This window comes from Engraulis encrasicolus, chromosome 6, assembly GCF_034702125.1.
Source record: "Engraulis encrasicolus isolate BLACKSEA-1 chromosome 6, IST_EnEncr_1.0, whole genome shotgun sequence".
Taxonomy (NCBI): domain Eukaryota; kingdom Metazoa; phylum Chordata; class Actinopteri; order Clupeiformes; family Engraulidae; genus Engraulis; species Engraulis encrasicolus.
The window spans coordinates 27,394,208-27,416,634 of NC_085862.1; the positions used below are offsets into that span (position 1 = coordinate 27,394,208).

The 22,427-nt window shown below is 41.5% G+C and overlaps 1 protein-coding gene across 1 annotated transcript; it reads left to right on the forward strand.

The window, feature by feature from the left end:
* Positions 1-3,060: 3,060 nt before the first annotated feature.
* On the forward strand, positions 3,061-20,788 carry tnfaip8l1 (tumor necrosis factor, alpha-induced protein 8-like 1). The gene is made up of 2 exons (XM_063201113.1): positions 3,061-3,648; positions 19,413-20,788. The coding sequence occupies exon 2, from the start codon at positions 19,418-19,420 to the stop codon at positions 19,976-19,978; it is 561 nt and encodes a 186-aa protein (XP_063057183.1). The 5' UTR covers positions 3,061-3,648; positions 19,413-19,417; the 3' UTR covers positions 19,979-20,788.
* The last annotated feature ends 1,639 nt before the right edge of the window (positions 20,789-22,427 follow it).

The following is a 22,427-nucleotide window of genomic DNA, read 5'->3' on the forward strand; positions in this document are numbered from 1 at the left end:
TTCTTCACACTTTTGTCCCCTTGCTGTCTAGTTCTTTTAGCATGTTTGTTTTTGAGTAGAGTAGAGTAGAGTAGAGTAGAGTAGAGTAGAGTAACTTTATTGATCCCCGGGGGGGAATTAAGGTGTCAAGCAGCTTACATAAATACACATAATACCCACATGGACATTTCAAGACACAGGTATCACAGGTAATAGCCAGGGAGGGAAAAATAAGGACTACAGAAACAATAAAAAGGCAATTGTGCAAAAACATATTCTTTTAAAGGGAACTGTTGACAAAAAAGGTCTTGAATCTTTCATCTGAAACCCTCCCCCTGTATTGTTCTGCTCAATTGTCATTTGCCTAAACATCATCATGACTTGGTCTGATGTCAGTGGACCTGATTCGCAGGGTCAGGGCTGCTGATAGGTTTGGTTGGGCCCAGGACAAAGTCAGCGGGGAGCCCCCTACTCAATACACCCAATGTAATGGGGACCCTATTCTGGGCCCCCATCTCCATGCGCCAGGGACAGCGGATCACTTTGTCTCTCCCGTTGGCTTCCCTGCACAGGGTGCATTCCATCCTGGCTAACAGTGTTAATTTTGTCAGCTTTATTTATTTAGTCGTAGTCTTAGTCACAATGACGAAAATCAATTTTAGTCTTAGTCATATTTTAGTCATTGCCTTCCCAATTTAGTATTAGTCTTTGTCTAAATGACGAAAATCAATTTTAGTCTTAGTCCTAGTCTTAGTCCATAGGTAATAAAAGTTCCGTCCGAATCGGGCTTTAGTCATATTTTAGTCATTGCCTTCCCAATTTAGTTTTAGTCTTAGTCTGAATGACGAAAATCAAAAAAGGGCTTTGACGAAATATTTTAGTCATAGTCATGGTTGACGAAATCAACACTGCTGGCCAATCACAAGGGTGGTTGACGCCTCCTCCCTGAGCTCTGGCCATAGGAGGCAGAGAGGAAAGAAGTAAGTATACATGTACAAGGCAATGGGAAACTTTTGCCTAAGCCCTACCGTGGTGCTAACGGTAGGGCACTCGTCTATGTCCGACCCGGGTTCAACTGCGACCAGGGCCCTTTGCCGACCCTTCCACGCCTCTCTCTCCCAACTCGTTTCCTGTCACCATCTTCACTGTCCTATCTCGTATAAACAAAAAATAAAGGCTCGAAAAGACACATACAAAAAAAAAAACGTTTGCCTAAGCCAACCAATACTTCCTATTACACAAAACCTCAGTCTTGGAACATTCTTGGAACATTCAAACCAATTTCTTTTCGGTAGGTGGGGTCAGGGGATGCTAGATGTAGTTCTGTCATTGGGAAAAGGAGTCAGTTGTCCAGGACCCAGGGATAGAGGTGGCTCAAATTTGGGTTTTCATTACATTGTATATATTGGATGGGGGGCCCTTTCCGATGACTTTGTCCTGGGCCCAGCAAAAGCTGTCAGTGGCCCTGCTAATGATTACACGTAGTTGCGATAGCCAGGGCAGGTAAGTTGAAAGTCCACCTGGGAAACTCCAACTCCCATTGTCATTGCACTCCACAACACACAAGTGTTCACTGCACACACAACAAAATGCATTTTTATGCCTCACCCGTGCAAGGGGGCAGCCCCAAATGGCGCCCCAAGGGAGTAGTGCGGTGGGACAGTACCACGCTCAGTGTACCTCAGTGATGGAGGAGGATGGGGGAGAGCACTGGTTATTTACTGCCCCCACCAACCTGGCGAGTCGGGAGTCGAACCAGCAACCTTTGGGCTACAAGTCTGACGCCCTAATCACTTACCCATGACTGCCCGACTACCCAACATCAGGCTAGAACTGATGCCTTGTTTGGTCTGAGGACCTGCAGCAGCTCCCATGGCCCATGGTTGCACTGCCAGCAGCTGAACATGCAACATGAGCCTGCCAGCATGTGGTCCAACCACTTACTTCACCAGCTCGTTGCTTTGTGGCTGCACTTCTGTCAGCCTGTGGCTTCCTCCGTGCCCAGTCTCCGACCGCTTTCCAAGCTGCACAGCCTTGGCATTCCTCCCCTGTTGCCTGTGGAGGTTCCAAAGCGCATGCACCGCAACAACAGATCATCTCCACGACAACTGCTGACTGCGGCTCCATGTGTGCAGTGGTCACTTTGTAAACTGATGATTATATCACAAATGTAATGTGGATGTTTGGAGGTGTGTATGTTGAGGAACAACAGAAAGGGGGTGATGAAAACAGTCCACTCACTGCCCTCCTCTACATCAGGCTGAAAGGCAGGACGGGTTCCCTACTTGGCACTTAGAATATGGGTCAACGGAATAGCTGGCTGGGCAGGTTATGCCTTGGGCGACTACAAGTGTGCAAGCACTTAACGACTTTGACTATACTTTTGAACAGGCATTCTTATGTGATGCTGGCATCAGCAACGCATACTTCATCTATTGCATTTTCATGCAGTTTTTTTTTAAATATTAGGCCTAAAACATTTTTTTTTACAATAAACATTTTTTATTTACAATTTGCACAATTGTAGAGTTTTGTTTTTTATTTCAGTTTTATTGATAGTATGCTACTTACATTATATTTTCTTGATATTTTTATATGTTTTCTTGAAGCAAAGCTTGAAGTAAAGTTAGTAAGTAGCCTATCCAAGTATAGGCCTAAACCTGGCCCATTGTGACTAAGCGGCTACAAGGCATTCTTTTTTCAGACTTCCTGCGAAGTCCATCATGGAACGGAAAATAACAACATTGCTGTCCAGAAAACATCCGGCTTCTGTGCAGTGTGCACCTATCCTATGGCCCGTCTGGATTTATAATCAGCTCTGTGTGTGTGTGTGTGTGTGTGTGTGTGTGTGTGTGTGTGTGTGTGTGTGTGTGTGTGTGTGTGAGAGAGAGAGAGAGGAGAGAGAGAGAGAGAGAGAGAGAGAGAGAGAGAGAGAGAGAGAGAGAGAGAGAGAGAGAGAGAGAGAGAGAGAGAGAGAGAGAGACGTGTGCCAAGGCGCGCAATGCGAGGCGCAATAAGAGCAGCAGAGCGCCAACCCCAGGATAACCAACACTCCAGTCGGCCATCTGTCTCCACTTGTTAGTTCGTGTGATATATAGACCTCAGCTTTTTGTTTAAAGAAAAGTGGCAAAGTTCCTCTGCATTGTTCGCCCTAATGCAGCTTCCTTTGGGGAAATTCTCAGCCTTGGATTTCGAACCTAAATGAGGATAATTACTGGAAACCGAACGTGGGCAGGGAGAATGACGCTGTAACGAACTATTTGCCATTCATGATTGGCCCCATGAACCCCAGCTCCGTGCAATGATTGGCCCAGTTTACTATCAATCTGCATGTTCTCAAGACCCTCAACTTTGAAACTTTTTTGCTAGGAGGAGTCAGATTACTCACTCTTGTAACCGATCTGGAAACATAGGGAAGAAAATACTGTTTCAATTATTTACAGCAACCCAGACAGACACATTGTAGGGGTTACGAGACCCAAAACTTGCTTCCTCTAGCGCAGTCGGGTGTTACATTCCCTTTGCCAACTGGTTTGCTTTTTGTTGACATCATGAAGATTCGACGTTTATCCTGATCCTTACTGAACGGAGCCCAGCAACATTGCAGCCTTCATCACCACGGTTTTCCCTCTCCCGTATCCGGTTCAAAGTTAAGAAATCCAACGGGAGGTAAGGAAGTTGTGTGTATGATATGTGTTCTTCCAATCGGTGCTTTTATCGCGCTAACATGCTTTGGATGACTTGTATTTGCGTAAGTGTCTGTCGACAATAATCAGTCCCATTGCTGTTCATGTGTTCTATCGTCGGTCCAGACTGTTTGCATTGTTAATTAATACACGCAGCCAAAACGCTGGTTTGAACCAGAGCCACACAGATAAATATCCTGAATATTCTGCATTGTTCTCTCTGGTGTACCACTTTTGTTTGTATATGTATGCAATGGTTCATTGCGGCCAAAACGCCATGGAGGGGTGATTGAATGAACTCATGTCATGTCACCATCTGCTATGTGGGTCAGGGGTGTGAGAGGGATAATTGTTTGCATGTTACCCCAACTCTGTACGCAGAGCTGCGCCAGGACACACACGCTCTCTGTGATTGGTAGGCTATATGAATGAATATTTGTAAGCCTGGCTGCTTGCAGTGGTTACATATTACATGAAATAATCAGTAAACTGTAGGCTAGTATTGCTGCCTATTGTAAGTGATTTAAGTTGTAATAGCCTACAGGTTTTCCTTAAAATGGAATATTAATTCAGTGCCATAATAGGGCCATCTTAAAATAGGCCTACTATGATTACAATATCAAGACAGATATTCAAATACTTGGACTTGAACAGATTTGAACAGTTATGCACAGTGGTGGTGCCAAGTCTGATTTCTAATATTCTTGATGCTTGGCTATAAGTCAGAAATAATGGGCCTATAGCCTACGCGTTGTTGTGTGAAGCGGAGTGGTGAGTACAGTAATTTATTTACAGACAAGATGATATGTTTGACCTGCTTACTACACAGCAAAGGTCAGTTGAGTAGCACGCCGTTGCAGTTGTTACCAAGGAAACATTAACAGATTTGCTCTTTGATTCCTGCCGTCAGCAGGTTTCAAGAATGTCCTTTGGAATTATTTTATTATTTTTCCCTGTGTTCACAGCAACCAGCGCCTGAAGCATTTCAGCATGCAAACACTCATTTCTGAATATTTTCTCATTAATTTCAGATGGTGGCTGGTGCCTCACATGCATCTTGACACTGAGGCTCCTTAGTGATTTCATAGTTTTTTATGATTATGGATTTATCTCTGAGTATTTTTCCATTGGCAGGCTAGCACATACTGCAGTGATCTTACTCTCAACATGGAAAACCAGTCATGATGGCTATTCTTATCACAAACAATAGGACGTTCAAACAATGTTGCTCACACATCCCCTCTGAGTGGGCAGAAGGTGCACGTCAACACCATGTGGGGGTGCCATTGCAGAAAACTTGGTGGAGAGACTAGCACTCCTCCTAACACATCCACTCCATCCCCATCGATGTCCTGTCATCTTCAAGTTAATTCACATTTTATTTGAAGAAGAATAGGGCTCTGTTTTAACAAGGCCTTTGGTGTAGTCCTTGGTTTCCCCACAACAAGCTCACACACCAGTTTCTTGGAGTTTGGCAGTGTGCAGCCTACAGCCCACTTGAGCATAATTAACGACTTATTATTTATTTGACATCACCGATTCTCAATAATTTATGGCGCCACAGGCATGTTTAGGTGTCCTGAGAGCACGCTGAACGTTGCCTGTCTTGTTTTGTTGTTGGAAGCGGTGGGGCCTGTTCCATTCTCTAACAGTCTGTTCAAAGCCTTTGCTTGGCTTGCTGGTGGGAGGATGAGAGAGAGACAGGCACACACACATCACATCACAGCAATGCTAAATAAGCTCCCGCTCCACCATCCATCCACCCATCCAGCATAGTGATGTGATTTGCTCTCTTATGTAACAAAGCAAGAATAGAGAAAAAGCCTGAGAAGAGAGGGGGAAAAAAACAAATACTATAGTGCTCTCCACAATCGATTTCTCAGAAGTGTAGTGCCACACAGTTGATTTTTTTTGCTGTGGTGGTGACAGACGGCATCTAGCTCCTGGTCTGGAGTTTTTTCCCTTCAAGTGTGAAGCAGAACTTGATTGGAGGACTTGTGTTGCAGTCTTCAGGTGAATACAATCTGACAGTCTATTCCACCTGATACAATCAGCTAGCAAGGGCACACACACACACACACACACACACACACACACACACACACACACACACACACACACACACACACACACACACACACACACACACACACACACACCACACACACCACACATACACACACACACACACACACACACACACACACACACACACACACACACACACACACACACACACACACACACACACACACACACAGACCTCCACTCAATCTTCTCAAAAACTTCAGTTGTCTGGCCAAACACAGTAATCCCCCAGTCACCATGGAGCTAGATGCTGGATGCTGTGCTGTGTTGTATATACGATCTCCAAGGGTGAGTCAATGTTGAGGTGGTGGGTGTTATGGACTCAAGACCAGTGTTGCCAGATTGGGCGGTTTCCCGTCCAATTGGGCTGCTTAGGATGGCCGTGTGACATCCGGGTAAAATGGCATTTAGGAGAAAAACCCACCCAATTTTTGCCATAGAAATCAATAGAATTGGGCGGGATTTAGTGCTTCCAGGCGGGTTTTGAGCATTTTTTGGACTGGAAATCATCAACCTCACCTGGCAACCCTGCTCAAGACCTATTTGTTTTGCTGACCCATTGTTTCAATTAGCTTGGAAGGGGGGCGAGAACCGTTTTGTACACGACTCCATATGTGCCAGAAAACATCAGCGTGAATTCCCACAGTCTTGCCGGCCGCTCGAACACTAACACCCGTTTGTGTTTTGTGTTGCTGCATGGGACACAAGTGGAGTAGAGTGAGGGAGGATTTATTGCTGCGCGGGCAAGGAATATTGATATTGGTGGAAATTGTATAAACCAAATTCTATGGTCGATGCGCCTGGCAGGAGATCCATCTCCGTCTCTCCCTTTGTGTTATTTTCCTGTCAGGTTCTTCGCAGCAGGCTATACGCCGAGACCTTCCCTCCATCTACAGTACGCACCAAACAGGGCTGGACTGGCCATCTGGCAGCATAGCGGGCATTTCCTGGTGGGCCGCACACCATCGTGTGCCCCTATTTTCAGAAATGTAAAAAAAGATATATATATGAAGAGTTCAGATGCAAAACCCCCTAACTCCATTTCTGAACACCTGCACTTCTATATTTTCAGAGAAGCCCGTTGTTGGTTTGGTTTACATTCAAGTACTTGATAATAAATATAAATAGTTATATTACATAAATAAAATAAAAAATATGCAATTTTGATAGCTTTGAATTAAATAAAAATGAAGTAAGATTATTTTCTGAAAAGGCACTTAGGGGGTTTTGCATCTGAACTCGTCATATATATATATTTTTTTTACATTTCTGAAAATAGGGGTCCACAAGGGTGCGGGGCCCACAAGGGTGCGGGGCCCACAGGTGAGTCAGTTGTGCGCCGCTAATTATGGGGGGGGGGGGCGCTTTCAGCCAAAAATGCCCAGGACCTATTTCTCCCCCAGTCCAGCCCTGCGCGCCAATATGCCATTACCTACCTCAAATGTTGTGGCCTTCCATCTGGAGCAACAACATCACCATTGTTTTTTTTTTTGTTTTTTTTTTCTTTTTTCAATGCGAATGTTGTTCAGACAACAAAGAAATAACTTTTTCATTCACCAAGTTTCTTCTTTGTTAAAAAAAATGAGTGATTTTGAGAGGAAATGAGAGAGAGAGAGAGAGACGAGTCAGGATTGGGGAATGACCTCGGGTTAGAATTGAACCCTGGTATCCGTCTTTCTGGTATGGCACCTTAGCCCACTGAGTCATGGCACCCCATACCAAGTTTATTATTGTTAATATGCAGCATTTCACTTGGCTTCAGTGCGCAAAAAGCAAACAGGACTGAATGGAACTCTTAAAAAACGAAAATAATTGTACAATTTATGTGTTTTTGAGGGTTTACATTTTGTAATATCTGTCGTTTCACTCTCTTGACGTGTTGCTATAGAAAAAAGAAGAAAAAAGATATGTATATATATTATAGTAATTATTATGTATGTACTTATTGTAATGTAATTATTTTATTACTATTATTTTTACAATAGATTAATTTTTCCCGCTCGTAAGTCCACTCTGTAGATCAGGGGTGGGAAACCTTTTTCATTCGAGGGGCCACTTAAAATGTTATAAAGTCCTCCAAGGGCTGTACTATAAACACAAACCAGGATTTCCCCCTGCACTTTAGGCCTATATTGAAGCCTTTACAACAGACCCCCACCTTCACTAGGTCCCCTGAAAATATAACTTAATTGTATTGCAAATGTAATTTCTAACATTTCTTTACAAAACATGTCATATTTCACGTGAAACACAACGCACAACATTAATGCACAACATTGAAATAATGTCAGGGCCGAATAAGACGGCCTTAGGGCCATAAATGCTCTAGATTGTCTAAAAATAGTGAATGGAATTACCTCCTAGCAACTTACAGGTACTATTGATGACCAAAGTGCCACAGACGCAAGAGCTGGTAGCCTTCAGAGTCATTATTGACACACTTCAAAAAGGCCACATGGAGCGGTGCACAGTAGAGGACGCGCACACAGTAGCACTCAGACATGGTGCCACAATGGCCGCTGCCTTCAGTGCAGTGTGGAAAATATGGGGTAAAAGCTTAATGATAAAATTACAACCTGTGGGAAAAGGTGCTGCCGTGGTGGTTATGACGTAGGCTAAGGAGCCTATAGCTGATGATGGGGACCATTGCCTTGCCATCACGGTGATGGTGATGGGCTTAGAAAGGGGAGAAGTGTTGAGCATCTCCACAGCCTGTGGAATGAAACTGTGAAGGACAACAGGCAGGGCTCTGAATTAACACCAGCCAACTGGCCAAATGCTGGCGACATTTCAAATTGGTTGATGGAAAAGATCAACTTAAGTACTTGCCACTTTTGCCCATTAGTGAGTGTGTGTTTGGCTAGTAAGATTAACATCTAAGATGAATTTTGGCTGGTGATGAAAAAAGTTAATTTGGAGTCTTGACAACAGGTGATTCGGAGGTACCATAGGCTGCAAATGCTAACCTGGAATCGATTTAAAGTTAGGTCGGACATAAAAGACCAAGGCCATGGTAGCATTCAATTTAGGCTCTGAATGCCACAAATATCTTGAGATGAGTGTTTCAAATGTGATTTAATTGTTGAATTGGGTGAAAAAGTGAGAGGAGATTCTTGAAGGTCAAAGTTGAAGGTCAATTTGCAACATATTGCTACACTACTCTATTCTTGAATGAGATGGTAAGTAGGTTACAAAATTCATGACGTGCTGAATGTGTTGTTCCTCGATTCCTTGGCACAAGCTAGGTAGATTGCATGGGTCAGATATCTGGTTGAATAACATGGACATGCCTTATTGACGCCCAGTGACGCCCAATTACTGTTGTAACAGTGTACATGTATGTCTCTGGCACCTCATTCTTAAGGCACACCATTTTCATATTAACATTGTTTCGACTTTAATAAAAATTGTTTCGTCTTGGAATGTTCTTCTTAAAGCCAAGAAAGGTCAGCTATGCCATCTTGCCATTTCAGAATTAACCCTTACAATGCTGTTGATGACTGTTGAGGCCAAATGTATTGCTGGTATTAAAGACTGGGCCCTTGTTGTTGCCTTTGTAAGAGAGGTGGGATATGAAGTTAAAGGGTGAAATATAGGCTACTTATGCAGTTTCTTGTTTACCCATAGTTTTCATAGTCTGCAAAATCTGCAGTAATTTTTTGTAGTGTTTCTACCTACTTTCGTGCATCGACTGCCTTGAAATGAGTACACCTTGGTTAGCCTGCTTATTTTGCACCCATTTGCTTTTCTTTATCTTAATCCTGAATTTACAGCTTTGCTTGTAAATCTATAATAGTGTAATCTTTCAAGGCATTGGCAGCCTGTTTGATTTTAAGTAAGCTTATGGATTTTGGATTGCTTATTTTTTTGTTGAAGCAACAAGTTTCTTTGTTTCTACCAAGCTTTATGTGTAAACTGCCTTGATACGAGTACTCTTTGGTCGTACTTTGTGAGTGCAACTCTGTGCAATTGCTATGTAGCAACCATATGCAAAACACCTCAACATTTATGCTGTAATAGGCTTTGAATGTTAGAATCGAGATGCAAGCTCAGCCAAAAATTGCACAGCTGTCTTATTTTCTCAGTTGCCTGTAGCAGCCTGCTTGCTGTATGAAAGGCCTCAGATTGGATAGTATCGGAAACTGAACAAGCTTTGAAGCCCTTAGGAGCTTCTGTTTAGTTAGGGTTGCTGTGCGAAAAACATGTCAAAACATGTCAAACATTGGATGATGTTGATGTAGTTCATGTGAACTCTGATGTGTGTACAGATATCTTTATTGGTCAATGTCAGATCAAGTCATATTTCACCCCCAGAAAACATCTTCGCCAAATATGATACGTTTAATGGGGTCAAAATGAATATATTAGACTGGGATGGGTCAAAGTTCAAAGTCAGTTTGGCACTTTACTCAACTCCTGAATGGGATAGTGCAAAACCCAAGGTGGTGCTGAATTTGGTGGAAACAGTTCTTTGACCAAATAAGACACTGACTGGTGATGGCTCTGATGTTTAGTTGCATAACATACCGTAATGCATTTTTGCCTTCAAAAGAACCACTGTGGCAACAATGTACCCTACAGGTGTCTGGCGCACCATTCCATTCCCATAATAACGCTTGAAAACGTTTTTTAGACTCTCAATGTTCCAATGTCCCTAAAGATGAGGAAGGAAGGTAAAAGCTTTTACATTTCAGAATGGGCAGGTGGCAGTGGAGGCAAAGTACATGATGTTTCAAAGACTACTGCTGGGCCCTTGTTGCTTACTTCATTTAAGTCTTGGAAGAGTAGGGGGAAACCTAGACCCTATTTATACATATATGGATTTATTTTAAATCCATGCGTTTGGGCCTTTTGTGTACACATAAACAGAGATTTATAGAGATTTTAAAACGAGTCTCCTCTCAAAACTTTGGTTTTAAAATGACCTATTTTAGGCAACTAAAAAATGCTGGTTAGTCACAATGGTGTTTTTTATCCACATGCCGTGTGTAGATGGGTGGTTGGCGACGTTTAAGGGCGTAAAAAAAAAAATCCAATTCCTGAAAAAAATGATGGAAAAATTTGGAAAAAAAATGAAAAAAATAAAGCTCTTAGTGGTCAGTGGAATTTCGCCTAATTTTTGCCATTTTTGCGAAAATGTGCCCTGCGGTGGGATATCCTTGGTGTGACATTTCTGTAGGATACAATACAATTATTAATATTCTGCACAAACATATCCCCCATGCTCTTTGTACAATTGTTCCTTTAACCCCCACCCTACACACACACTACTACCCACCCACACCCCCACCCCTACACACACACACCTATGCATTGTACAGGCAGACAACTGTGATTTCACTGCATGGTTTCACTGTATTACTTGTAATAATTGTGTGAATGTGACAAATAAATCTCTTGGTATCCTTATATCCTTGCATGACACATTTAAAACAAGTAAGTATTGAGTAACACATTGCATAAGCATGTCACACCACAGGAAATTCACTGCATTGTGGCCATTTTAATCCTTTTGTATACATTACTGACCTCTTGGCCCATGCTAACTAGATAATGATATTGTCTTTAAACTTAATATGTGTTTTCATTTATAAAAAAACTTTTTTTTTTCCTTCTATGAGAGCAGTCACACCACAGTACACCATAAAATGAACCTAAGCATTGCGTGACAGAAACATGGCAATATGTAGACATATTAAGAGGTTAATAGTCACCTTAAACTTCCACACCACTCTCCAATAACTGAGGTACTGACTGGTTAGGAGCCTGTCTTTAAGACCCTTTCAGTTGGCCTCGCAGCTGCCCGTCCACAAACCTGATATACAGGTCACCCCGCAGGAAGCAATTTGTGTTACGAAATTGAACTTGTAGTGTATTGAGTTTTTTTCACATTCATATATTTTAATATAAAATTAATATTTATGCAACCATGCCAAATGCTTCATAAATTATGTAAATGTTGTTGGTTAATTTATATTTATATACTGTATATTATATTCCAGGTTTCATTAATGTTACAGTCACTCCGCAGGACATTTGACATATAAACCTTTACATAAATCTTAACAGAAATGTTTCTACTCATCTAAGACTAACATGAAACATAATGTACCACATCTTTCATTTACATTTGTTTTTTAAGAGGAGAAATAACAGTTTTGTAGGTTTTTATCCAATGTTGTGTTAAAAACAAGGCGTCACGTCAACCACCCATATGTAAACAGAAATACTCACATACGTGTAGCCAAGGCATTATAAACATTTCAGGAACAGGCTTTGAATAAAATGTTTGCTACAAACCCCAACTCCGATGAAGTTGGGACGTTTGGTAAACAGTGAATAAAATCAAAATGCTATCATTTTCAAAACATTCAATCTATTCATTAGATGGAGAATAGTGAAAAGACAACATATTAAGTGTTAAAACCGAGAAAAAATATTGTTTTTGGGGACATATGTACTCATTTCTAATTTGATAAATCCAACACGTCTCAAAAGAGTTGGGACGGGGATCAGTGAAATTTAGTAAACATCCAAATAAGATATAACAACAAAGAAGAACATTTCAAAATGAATTGTACTGACGGACAATATAGGTGTCCAGGTATAAGATCATCACAGAGAGGCTGAGTCACTCAGAATTAAAGATGCAAAGGGAATAATTACCATAGTTATTACATACATTTTTGAATTCCCTTTGATTTACCACGATTTAGTGTATATAAGACATATGTTTGTTAATAAAATCGTTGTATAGGTTCATGACATCATGAAATATATATTGGCTGTAGTCTCACTCTAATTCCTGGAGTGCTAGAGCTATTGAAAATTGACCATATTAAGAATGCTTAATGCATGAAAATGACACAGGGGTTTAACATTCTCCTAAGCACCTGAGCTCACTTGAAATAGACCCAGAAGACATGGGAAACTGTCCTTTGCTTACAGAAGTCAGCAGAAGTTGTAGAAGTCCATTCTTTTTGACAATAATAGAGCATTGCACATCCTGTGCTACAGTGAAAATGGACCATCCAACTTGTGTTAGTGCTAGCTTCAAAAGTCAGCCTCCATGATGGCATGTGGATGCAGTAGTGCATTGGTTAAGATGTTCTCACTCATCTGTAGAGTTAAATACAGTGCTGAATGGTATAAATGGGTTTTAAACAGCATGAAAAGCCACTCATGCATTATATTTTGAAGGGAGATCTTCGATTACTGCCACATAGTAAGGTCAAATTGCATTCTCTACTATGTTTTAACAGTTTGGCTCCATCATAAGGACCAGCATGTGATAAAATGGTGGGTTTTTGGTCAAGACCTGTCACACTGTAAGCACTACAGAAAGGAAAACATTGCAAAACATGACAAGGAATACACCCACCATTTAAGCTGGTGAAATCATGTCCAAGATAGGAATTAACACTGTTTTTTATATAAAATCATCTCATCGGTTAATGTATTTAACTGTTAAGTGTTGTCTTTTGTTTTGTTTTTAGTCTTCCTCGACATTTGCTGCCATTTATTGTCCCCGTCCCAACTCTTTTGAGACGTGTTTCTCAAATTAGAAATGAGTACATATGTCCCCCAAAACAATATTTTTTCTCGGTATTAACACTTAATATGTTGTCTTTTCACTATTCTCCATCTAATGAATAGATTGAGTGTTTTGAAAATGATAGCATTTTGATTTTATTCACTGTTTACCAAACGTCCCAACTTCATCGGAGTTGGGGTTAGTACATGAAGAACACGGTATGGTAGTTCTGGAAATTGAACAAACAGTGAACCATCAAAGAACTTGCATACAAGTCAGTGAAACAGAACACGGACACTTTGGTCCCAAACTAAATGCATCAACTGCCTTGACAATGGTACTCTTCGATTGTTTTTTGTAAGTGCCAATGTGTATCAGCGTGCAACTATGTGCTGTGTAATGGCTATGCAGAGCCATATGCAAAAGCACATCAACATGTATGCTGCAACAGCCTTTGAATAAGAAGTTAGAATGAGATGTAAGCCCGGCCAAAAGTTGCACAGCTTGCTTATTTTCTCAGTTGCCTGTAGCAGTCAGTTTGTGTAACGGATGCCATCTAGCAGAGTTCGTTCGGCAGTAGAACGTCAGTATATAGGCCCTATACCTCCCACTCGAAGCCTCATACTGATGCTATTGCCACTGAGGTCTCGGCCTATACTGTTTAACTCAGTGGTTTTGCGTCTGTGCTCCTGTGCCGGAGGGGTGTTGAGGTCATGGGTTCGAGTCCCAGATGGCGGACCGCATAGGATGTCTTTGATTTACTCTTTCTATATAAATGACTCTTGTTTGGTTGTATTGGAAATTGAACACCACACAATGACAAATTTAGGGTCTTTTGTTTAGATAGATCAAGATCAACTTCTAGCTATATCGGCTTATGTAATGTTTTTCATCAGCGAAGTCATGTAAACTCCAATGTATACAGATGTTTTTATTGGCCAACATTAAATCTTAAAAGACTAAGATTTGTTCTGCATCCAGAGAACAGGGTACCATGTTTTTGCCAGGTGCTTTCAATGTATTGTGTGTGGTTGACATGACGCCCTGTTTTTACGTAACATTACTTAAAAACCTACAAAATTGATATTATTCCTCTTGAAAACAAATGTAAATGAACGAAGATGTGGTACATCATGTTTCATATTAATCTTAGATGAGAAGAAACATTTTTGTTCAGATTTATGGAAAGGTTTATATGCCAAATGTCCTGTGGTGTGACTGTAACATTAATACAATTTTATTTATAAAAAAATGTTTTATAAAAATGTATAAAGCATTTGGCATGATTGCATAAATATTAACCTTATATTAAAAAATATGAATGTGAAAAAAACTCAATACAGTAATATTAACTACAGGTTTAATTTCGTAACACGAATTGTGTCCTGCGGGGTGACATGTAACTTATGTCAGGTTTGTGGATGGGCAGCTGCAAGGCCAACTACAAGGGTCTTAAAGACAAGCTCCTACCAGTCAGTACCTCAGTTATTGGAGAGTGCTGTAGAAGTTTAAAGTGACCATTAACCTCTTAATTTGTCTACATATTGCAATGTTTCTGTCACACAATGCTTAGGTTCATTTATGGTGTCCCGTGGTGTGACTGCTCTTATGGAAGGAAAAACGTTTTTTTATGAATGAAAAGGTCATATTAAGGTTAAACACAATATCATTATCTAGTTGGCATGAGCTCGGAGGTCAGTCACGAATACAAAATGACTAAAATGGCCACAATGCAGTGCATTTCCTGTGGTGTGACTTCATGTTCTGTGGTGTGACATGCTTAGGCATTGTGTTACTCAATCCTTACTTATTTTTCATGCATCATGCAAGGATAAAAGGATACCAGGCGATTTATTTGTCACATTCACACAATTATTACAAGTAATAAAGTGAAACCATGCAGTGAAATCACAGTTGTCTGCCTGTACGATGCATATGCGTGTGTGGGTGGGGTGGGGGTGCGGGTGGGTAGTAATGTGTTTGTGGGGTGGGGGTTAAAGGAACAATAGCAGAAAGAGCATTGGGGATACAGTGTTTCCCACAGAAATTTTGGAAACTATGGGGGCAGCCGGGTTTTGGGGGGGGGGGGGGGTTGTATTCGCAGCGTAAATGCAAAACGGCAAACAATGTCTACAGTATGACATTGGCGCATGGAGAAACTGTAGGCCTGGGCCTATATTTCAGCCATTTATATTTTGAGAAATAAGGCTACATAAGATGTTACCCATGACCTGTATAATAGTAGTACATTGTCATTGTCAAAAAATGCAGTACAGTGAATAATTTCTGTTTACAACACAGTTTCATTCGTCCCTCATGCAGGGGTCTAGGTAATGAAAACAATAATAAAACAAAATCGGAGCAGAGATAAGAAATTAAGAGCACTGTGAAATTGTTAACGCATAGACAAAAAGGGTCTTAGAGGGTAGGCTATGCCTTTTCCCCCACACATATCTGTAGGCCTAGGCGTACACATTCTACATGAGGGGTGCTGGTCACAGGGCCAGTTTTTTCCAAATTCCTCCCATTAAAAGGGCTGAACAACATATTACACATTTATGTCTATATTCACATTCATTACACATGAATTTCTATATGCAGCCCGATGTCTCCTCTGCTGTGTCAATGAAGGCCTGTCACCAAACTCATTACAACTGTAAAACAAAGCCTGAGGAGTGTTGGTAAACTCATCCCAACTGTCCCTTCTCTGAGGTTTTTTTTATATTGCTCCCAAACCCAAGTTAACTACAACAACTTGACTAGGCTTTTGATCCCTCTGTCTTTCAAGCACTTGTGGTTTTCTCTATAGGATGTATTTACCCCTGGAGGAAAATGCGAAGGAAATCGTAATTCAAATTCATTTTTTTTTTTTTTTTTTTACATTTTCGTAAACTATGGCGGCCAAATTTAAACTATGGCGGGCCGCCATTATGCATTGCACACATTTTAAGATATGTCAGAATTTGTTTATTATAGGGCTTCCAGCTCAGAATGACCAAGAAAACAGTATTTTAGAAAGTAGAATACTGTGTAGAAGGATTTTTCAGCATGTAATCTTTCTGCATCGGCAGTCTGTTGGATTCTGTATGGATTTTTGGCATGCTTGCAGGATAAAATCAGATATTTACCTCAGAGCCTTCAGAGATTTTGCAGTGTGTCATACCTACAAGCCATACAAAAATATTTTATTGCAATGATGAAGCAACATTGTAAGTGCCAACTAGTGAGTATTACGAAGGATGATGAACGTGTGATGCTGGGATAATGAAAGGAGTTGAATTGGTCCTGTGTGTCGTGTAGTGTATGGCTCATTGGCATGATTTTGAGCACTGGTGCCAGCGGGCGCACAGGTTGAATGGGAGGTGAGAAGCAAGGGGCTTTATGTAGGTGGCAATTTGAAACCTCCAACCTTGTTTAGGTGTCACTAAAAAAAGAAAGGGTGCGCCCTTAACAACATGTTAATTAATTAGCTAGGTTGTGCGTCCATGGGATAATATCATGGCAATTGGTGCTCTCATGCCAGACAACTGTAAGGTAAACAACATCAGCCCAGATCAAGTGATTGATTGATTGATTGTGATTGTATGTTATTTGAAAAGGAGCACTTCTGCCAATTTCAATATGCTGTTGTATTGCTCACACTACCCGTGATTTGTCAGTACCCGGTGATGCTGCATTTTTCGGCTTAGCCCTTTCTGAGATCTGAGCTATTCTAATGGGGGCAGACTTTGTTTACATTAAAAACCTCCCTAACATAGACCTACTCCAAATATTATCCCAAAGGGTGTTTGCTAGTTGTCTGCTGATGTTGCATAACCTTTTGGATGTTATTGGGAATAAATCAAGATGTTTTTTTTTAAATGTAAACATTCTCTAACCAATTACAATGACCAGGATCTCTGAAAAGGCTGAAGGAAAAAAATGATTTTCAGGTACTGACAAGTCCAGGGTAGTGTGATCATTGTAACTGCATGTTGCAATTGGCAGTTATTATTTAAGGAGCCAAAATATTGTAATTCAGACTCATTTTCAAGCATCCCCATGATTCTAAACAGTACTTTAGTTCAGGCAGCCCACCCTGTCCCCAACCACTACCACTCCTCCTGCTCCCTCTACTCTTCCTCCACATCATTTGCTCTAAGGAAACAGCCGCAGAGATAAAAAAAAAGGCTTGTATGCCAGCCAATGGCACACTTGCTTTTTTTTTTTTTTTTGCTCAGCTCTGTGTGCTCTAGTGCAAACTCTTGGAAGGATTGTGCCAACTCCCAACCCAAAATTATGCACATCAGATTTAATTTGAGCAGCTAGCCCATCGAGCTGAATCGATTTTGGCTGTACGCCTTGAAAGTTGATATTTAATGAGGTGACAAATACATATAAATTGTTTATCTTTCACAAGCTGCCTGTGTCATTTTCTTGTTGGCGTGCCTGAGACTGTGGATGATGACACAGAGAGGAATATACGCATACGTACCTATGGAGGGAAGTTCTTTGATATCTGCTCCCTAATATCATGATCTCTCCTAAATCCTCAAAGCATTTCGTCCTGATCCCCTCCTGACATTTTTGATTAACTGAGGTAGAGAGCTATTCCTCTCATGTCGTTACTGGGGAACTCTTCCTACCGTTTATATGGCTGAAGTTTTTTTTCCATGGGAAAAGGAGAGACTGGCACGGCACGGCACGGCAAGCATACATGAGAGAATGCAAATTGTGTTCTTTGAGGGACATCGTCTCAGAATACAAATGAATTATCTCATACGGAGCACATTATAATTGGCGTGACATTGCTGCCTGCCATGCAGTACAAAAAATGAAAGTGCCGGTAATGCAGATAGATTCAGGTCGGAAATTTCCTTCCTAAAAATGCTCAAGTGCATCCACTTCTTGCTTTAGTAGTTTACATGGTTGTGCAAAAATTGCCACTGACTTTATGCTTGCATCAGAGCCAGAGATACAGAGATACCCCTTTGCTGCCTTTTTGTATTTTAAAATAAGTTTAACAAGTGTGACTCAACCTAACTAGATATATAACGTTGGGTGAGTTGTTATCTGAACCCGATATGGAAGTGATTCATAGATTGAAAAGGATTGAAAGGACCTCTTTTTCAAACCATGTTTGACATTTCCCATTTTAGTCTTGTCAGCAGTACCATTGGCAGTGCTTCATTCAGGGGCCCTTCTCTTCTTTCTTTTGGAGTCCATTTTAACACCAGAGCTCTGCTCCTCCCTCCTCCTCCGAAGATTTTTTTTTTTTAGTTTTTGTTGGCGAATATCAACGCATGAAGTAGCAGTGAGTCACAGCGTGTTGGCAGGCAGCGTACTGATAACTCATTGCCCCACCTCTGTCTCTCTCTCTCTCTCTCTCTCTCTCTCTCTCTCTCTCTCTCTCTCTCTCTCTCTCTCTCTCTCTCTCTCTCTCTCTCTCTCTCTCTCCCCTGATGGTTTGGTGCTCTGAAAGGAACCGCAGGATGTTTCAGAGGTGGTCTTGCAGGCTGCCCCTGCGTGAGATGATTGGTATTTCTCATCCCTCTCCTCGCGTATGTGCTGCTGACTTTTTTTAAAAACACAATCCAGGCCGATGTTTTGCTCACTGTTGAGAATTTTTGGCTGAAAGTCGATTGTTTTGAACTGAATGAAAACGTGGGACCAATTTGAATGCTGCAGTTTCAAGAGGATTTTTGAGTGATGTCTTGATGTTTTCAGATGTATTTCAGAGAGTTTTTTGTGTTTTAAGTCTTTGTCTCATGTTGGTCTTTTATGATATGCTGTGAATGTCTTCTCTGCAAGGGACATAATGATTTCTATCAGTTGTAGGGATGGCAAAAAAAAACCTCACAAATCTCTCAAAATGAAGAATAGTGTTTTTAAACTCTTGCCTTCATTTCCACAGCACTTTGATGTAAAGTGCTTTTTTAGATAAATTGGCCTTGACCTCTCCTCCTTATTCAGATATAATGGATTCCTTCAGCACTAAGTTTGGAATATGTTTGCGTTAAACTTTTGCCTCCATTTTTTTAATCCACAGCACTTTGGTCTGCTGCTTCTGTTTGTAAAGCGTTTTATAAATACATTGCCCTTTGACCTTGAACTTACGTAACCTCTTTTTTCCTACCCATCTACAGCCATCATGGATTCCTTCAGCACCAAGAGCCTGGCGCTGCAGGCCCAGAAGAAGCTGATGAGCAAGATGGCCAACAAGACGGTGGCCAACATGTTCATCGACGACACCAGCAGCGAGGTGCTGGACGAGCTCTACCGCGTCACCAAGGAGTACACGCGCAACCGCAAGGAGGCGCAGAAGATCATCAAGAACCTCATCAAGATGGTGGTGAAGCTGGGCGTGCTCTACCGCAACAACCAGTTCAGCGGCGAGGAGTTGGTGCTGGTGGAGAGCTTCCGCAGGAAGGTGCACACGCTGGCCATGACGGCCGTCAGCTTCCACCAGATCGAGTTCACCTTCGACCGGCGCGTCATGAGCGGCATCCTCAACGAGTGCCGCGAGCTGCTGCACCAGGCCGTCAACCGCCACCTCACCGCCAAGTCACACTCCCGCATCAACCACGTCTTCAACCACTTTGCGGACTGCGAATTCCTGGCCACCCTCTACGGGCCGACGGAGGTGTACCGCGCGCACCTCCAGAGGATCTGCGACGGCGTGAACAAGATGTTGGACGAGGGCAACCTCTGACGACACTCACGCACACACGACACACCTCCCCCAACCTTCCCCTCCACAACCTCCCATTTTTTTAAAAACAGAGAAAATAGTGTGTGTTTGTGAACATTTTAATTGTTTTTTTTCTGTGTGCCTTTTGGTCTTTGTGTGTCCCTTCTCTTCCACGAGATGACTCCAAGAGATCTTCAGACTCGATAACACTTTGCCCTTTGTCATCTATGACTATGATGATCCTCTTCATGCACACAGAGCACACTTCTTTTGAAGACTGAACTACCTACGTCCGTCTTTCTCTGAAGGGCCTGTGTTATAAAAGTTGTGTGTGTCTTGGAACTTTGTGCTAATTGAGGACATCATGTTGAGCCAACAAGCCTTAATACTTTGTGAGAATATGAAGACGTTTAAAGCACAACTTGAAGCAAAACTAGCACTGTAGTAGTATAAATAACACGTTGAAGTACCATTCCAGACTACAGGTAGTGTTTGAATGTATATATAATCCCTCGTTTACATCACCTTTTTCACTGGCTTCTCCATCACCTTTACTGATCTACTATCTCTGCACAGCTGAGTTTGTTTTATAGCAAGTAGTAGTACTCTTAGATTACAGCAACACCAAAGCCTGTTTGTTTAGTCCATGTTGCCGGTGCTTGACAAACCTGACCTTTTTATTTTGGGAGCGATATACTGTATACCAAAGTTATGCAATTCCACAGGACTTCCACAGCACATTAAATATAGAACAGATCTAGTGTAGTTCCAGGGTTGTTAGTATTTGGTGGGATATGAAAATAAATGCAGACTTATCAGCATGGCCCTACACCATCTGATTGTATTATCGTGATAACGACAGGATTGTACCGGTTGTACTATTTCCAGATTTAATTAAGACCTGGCGCTAGTATTTTTAGTATTCATTTACTGCTAGCTTTAGTCTCTGGTCCCCTTACTAATGTGATAGCTGATGCAAGTCCTCAATCAGGAATGAAGTTTCTATGTGAATAACCCTTTTTGTCCGACACTACTTAGCACATATAGGTTCTTGATTTGTATTGTAATAGTGTGTGAATGTTTTGTTTTTGTCTTAGTATTGTTTCTGGTGAAAATGGGACAAGACACACCCCCTCCAACACCAGACGACAGACTCTCAATGAACTGTCATTCTGTTACTTAATCACCTGTCACCTGTCCAAGCTCTGCCAAAGAGGTTTGAGATAAATATTTTAAAGGATATAGAGCAAGGACTGACCACCCAAACATTCCTCAGAATTCCGTTTTGGAATACTGTGTACATTCCAAACGGAAGATCAGCTTTGTTTGGAATGCTTACTATTTCGTACCTATGCACTTAGTAGAGTAGTGGATAATATTTTTGTACTTTCTAAATATACATCTCCCAGCGGTAAGGTGATCACCTGTTGGGGCTCTTCTAGCCGGCGGGTTATGTGACACTGACGCTCATGAATAAAGGATTTGAGAGTGTATGCCAGCCAACACAAGTACTCAAAGGAAAACAATAGATCGGAATATCTTTTTTTCTTTTACGGAGCCGCAAAGTTCAACTGCAATCAATGCCATTCCCTCTCGGCCCTGTGCACTCAGGGTTGAGACTGAGACTTTTCAAAGCTCCATTTCTTTGTCAGTGAGCCAGCATTGGAACAAGTGTTGAAACTGTTATTTCTGTATATATTTTGACAAAGAGCTCACTGTAACCATAAAGGGAAGATGTTTTTAAAATCAAAATCCTATCGTGCTACCTTTTCTGTTTGTGATGGCAATTTCATATAGTAGGTGAACAAATCATGTGAAATCATAAAAATGTCAACGTCGTCATCTGTTCTATTTTCTACAATTGTAATATAAACAAATACACCTTTTTTTCCTATGAAATAATGGCTGTGTGTATGTGTATGCATGTGTGTGGTCACCTCCGTGCTCCTGAATCAGCTAAACAGTATTCAGACTTCCTCCTCGAGCTGCACAGAGAACATTCAGCTAATCTCCATGCATCTGACCTGGATTAGTCCAAACAAATCACTTGTTCTTGGCTGGTGCATTGTTATGCTCAAAGGCTGTATTTCCTACAGTATACTCCATGGAAACAAAAAGCACTCCAGCTTTCACTGTACCCCTCACACACACACACACACACGCACACGCACGCACGCACGCACGCACGCACACACACACACACACAATCGCAGAACTTCAGTCCAGTCGAGTCAGCTTAGCATGATGGATTTTCATGCCGTCTAGTTTTTGGTTTTGGGAGGGAGACGGCGCAGAGTGTGTTTCTGTTTTGTTTATGCTGTAGCTTCCACACATTTTGTCATATTTATGCCTTCACTCACGACAACACAACAGATTTTTTAAATTGGGAGTTATTGATTTGGGGGGGGTTTCAGGAAGCCAGATTTTTCCGGATGGCGTTATGTGATGTGATTAACATTTCCAGCCACAC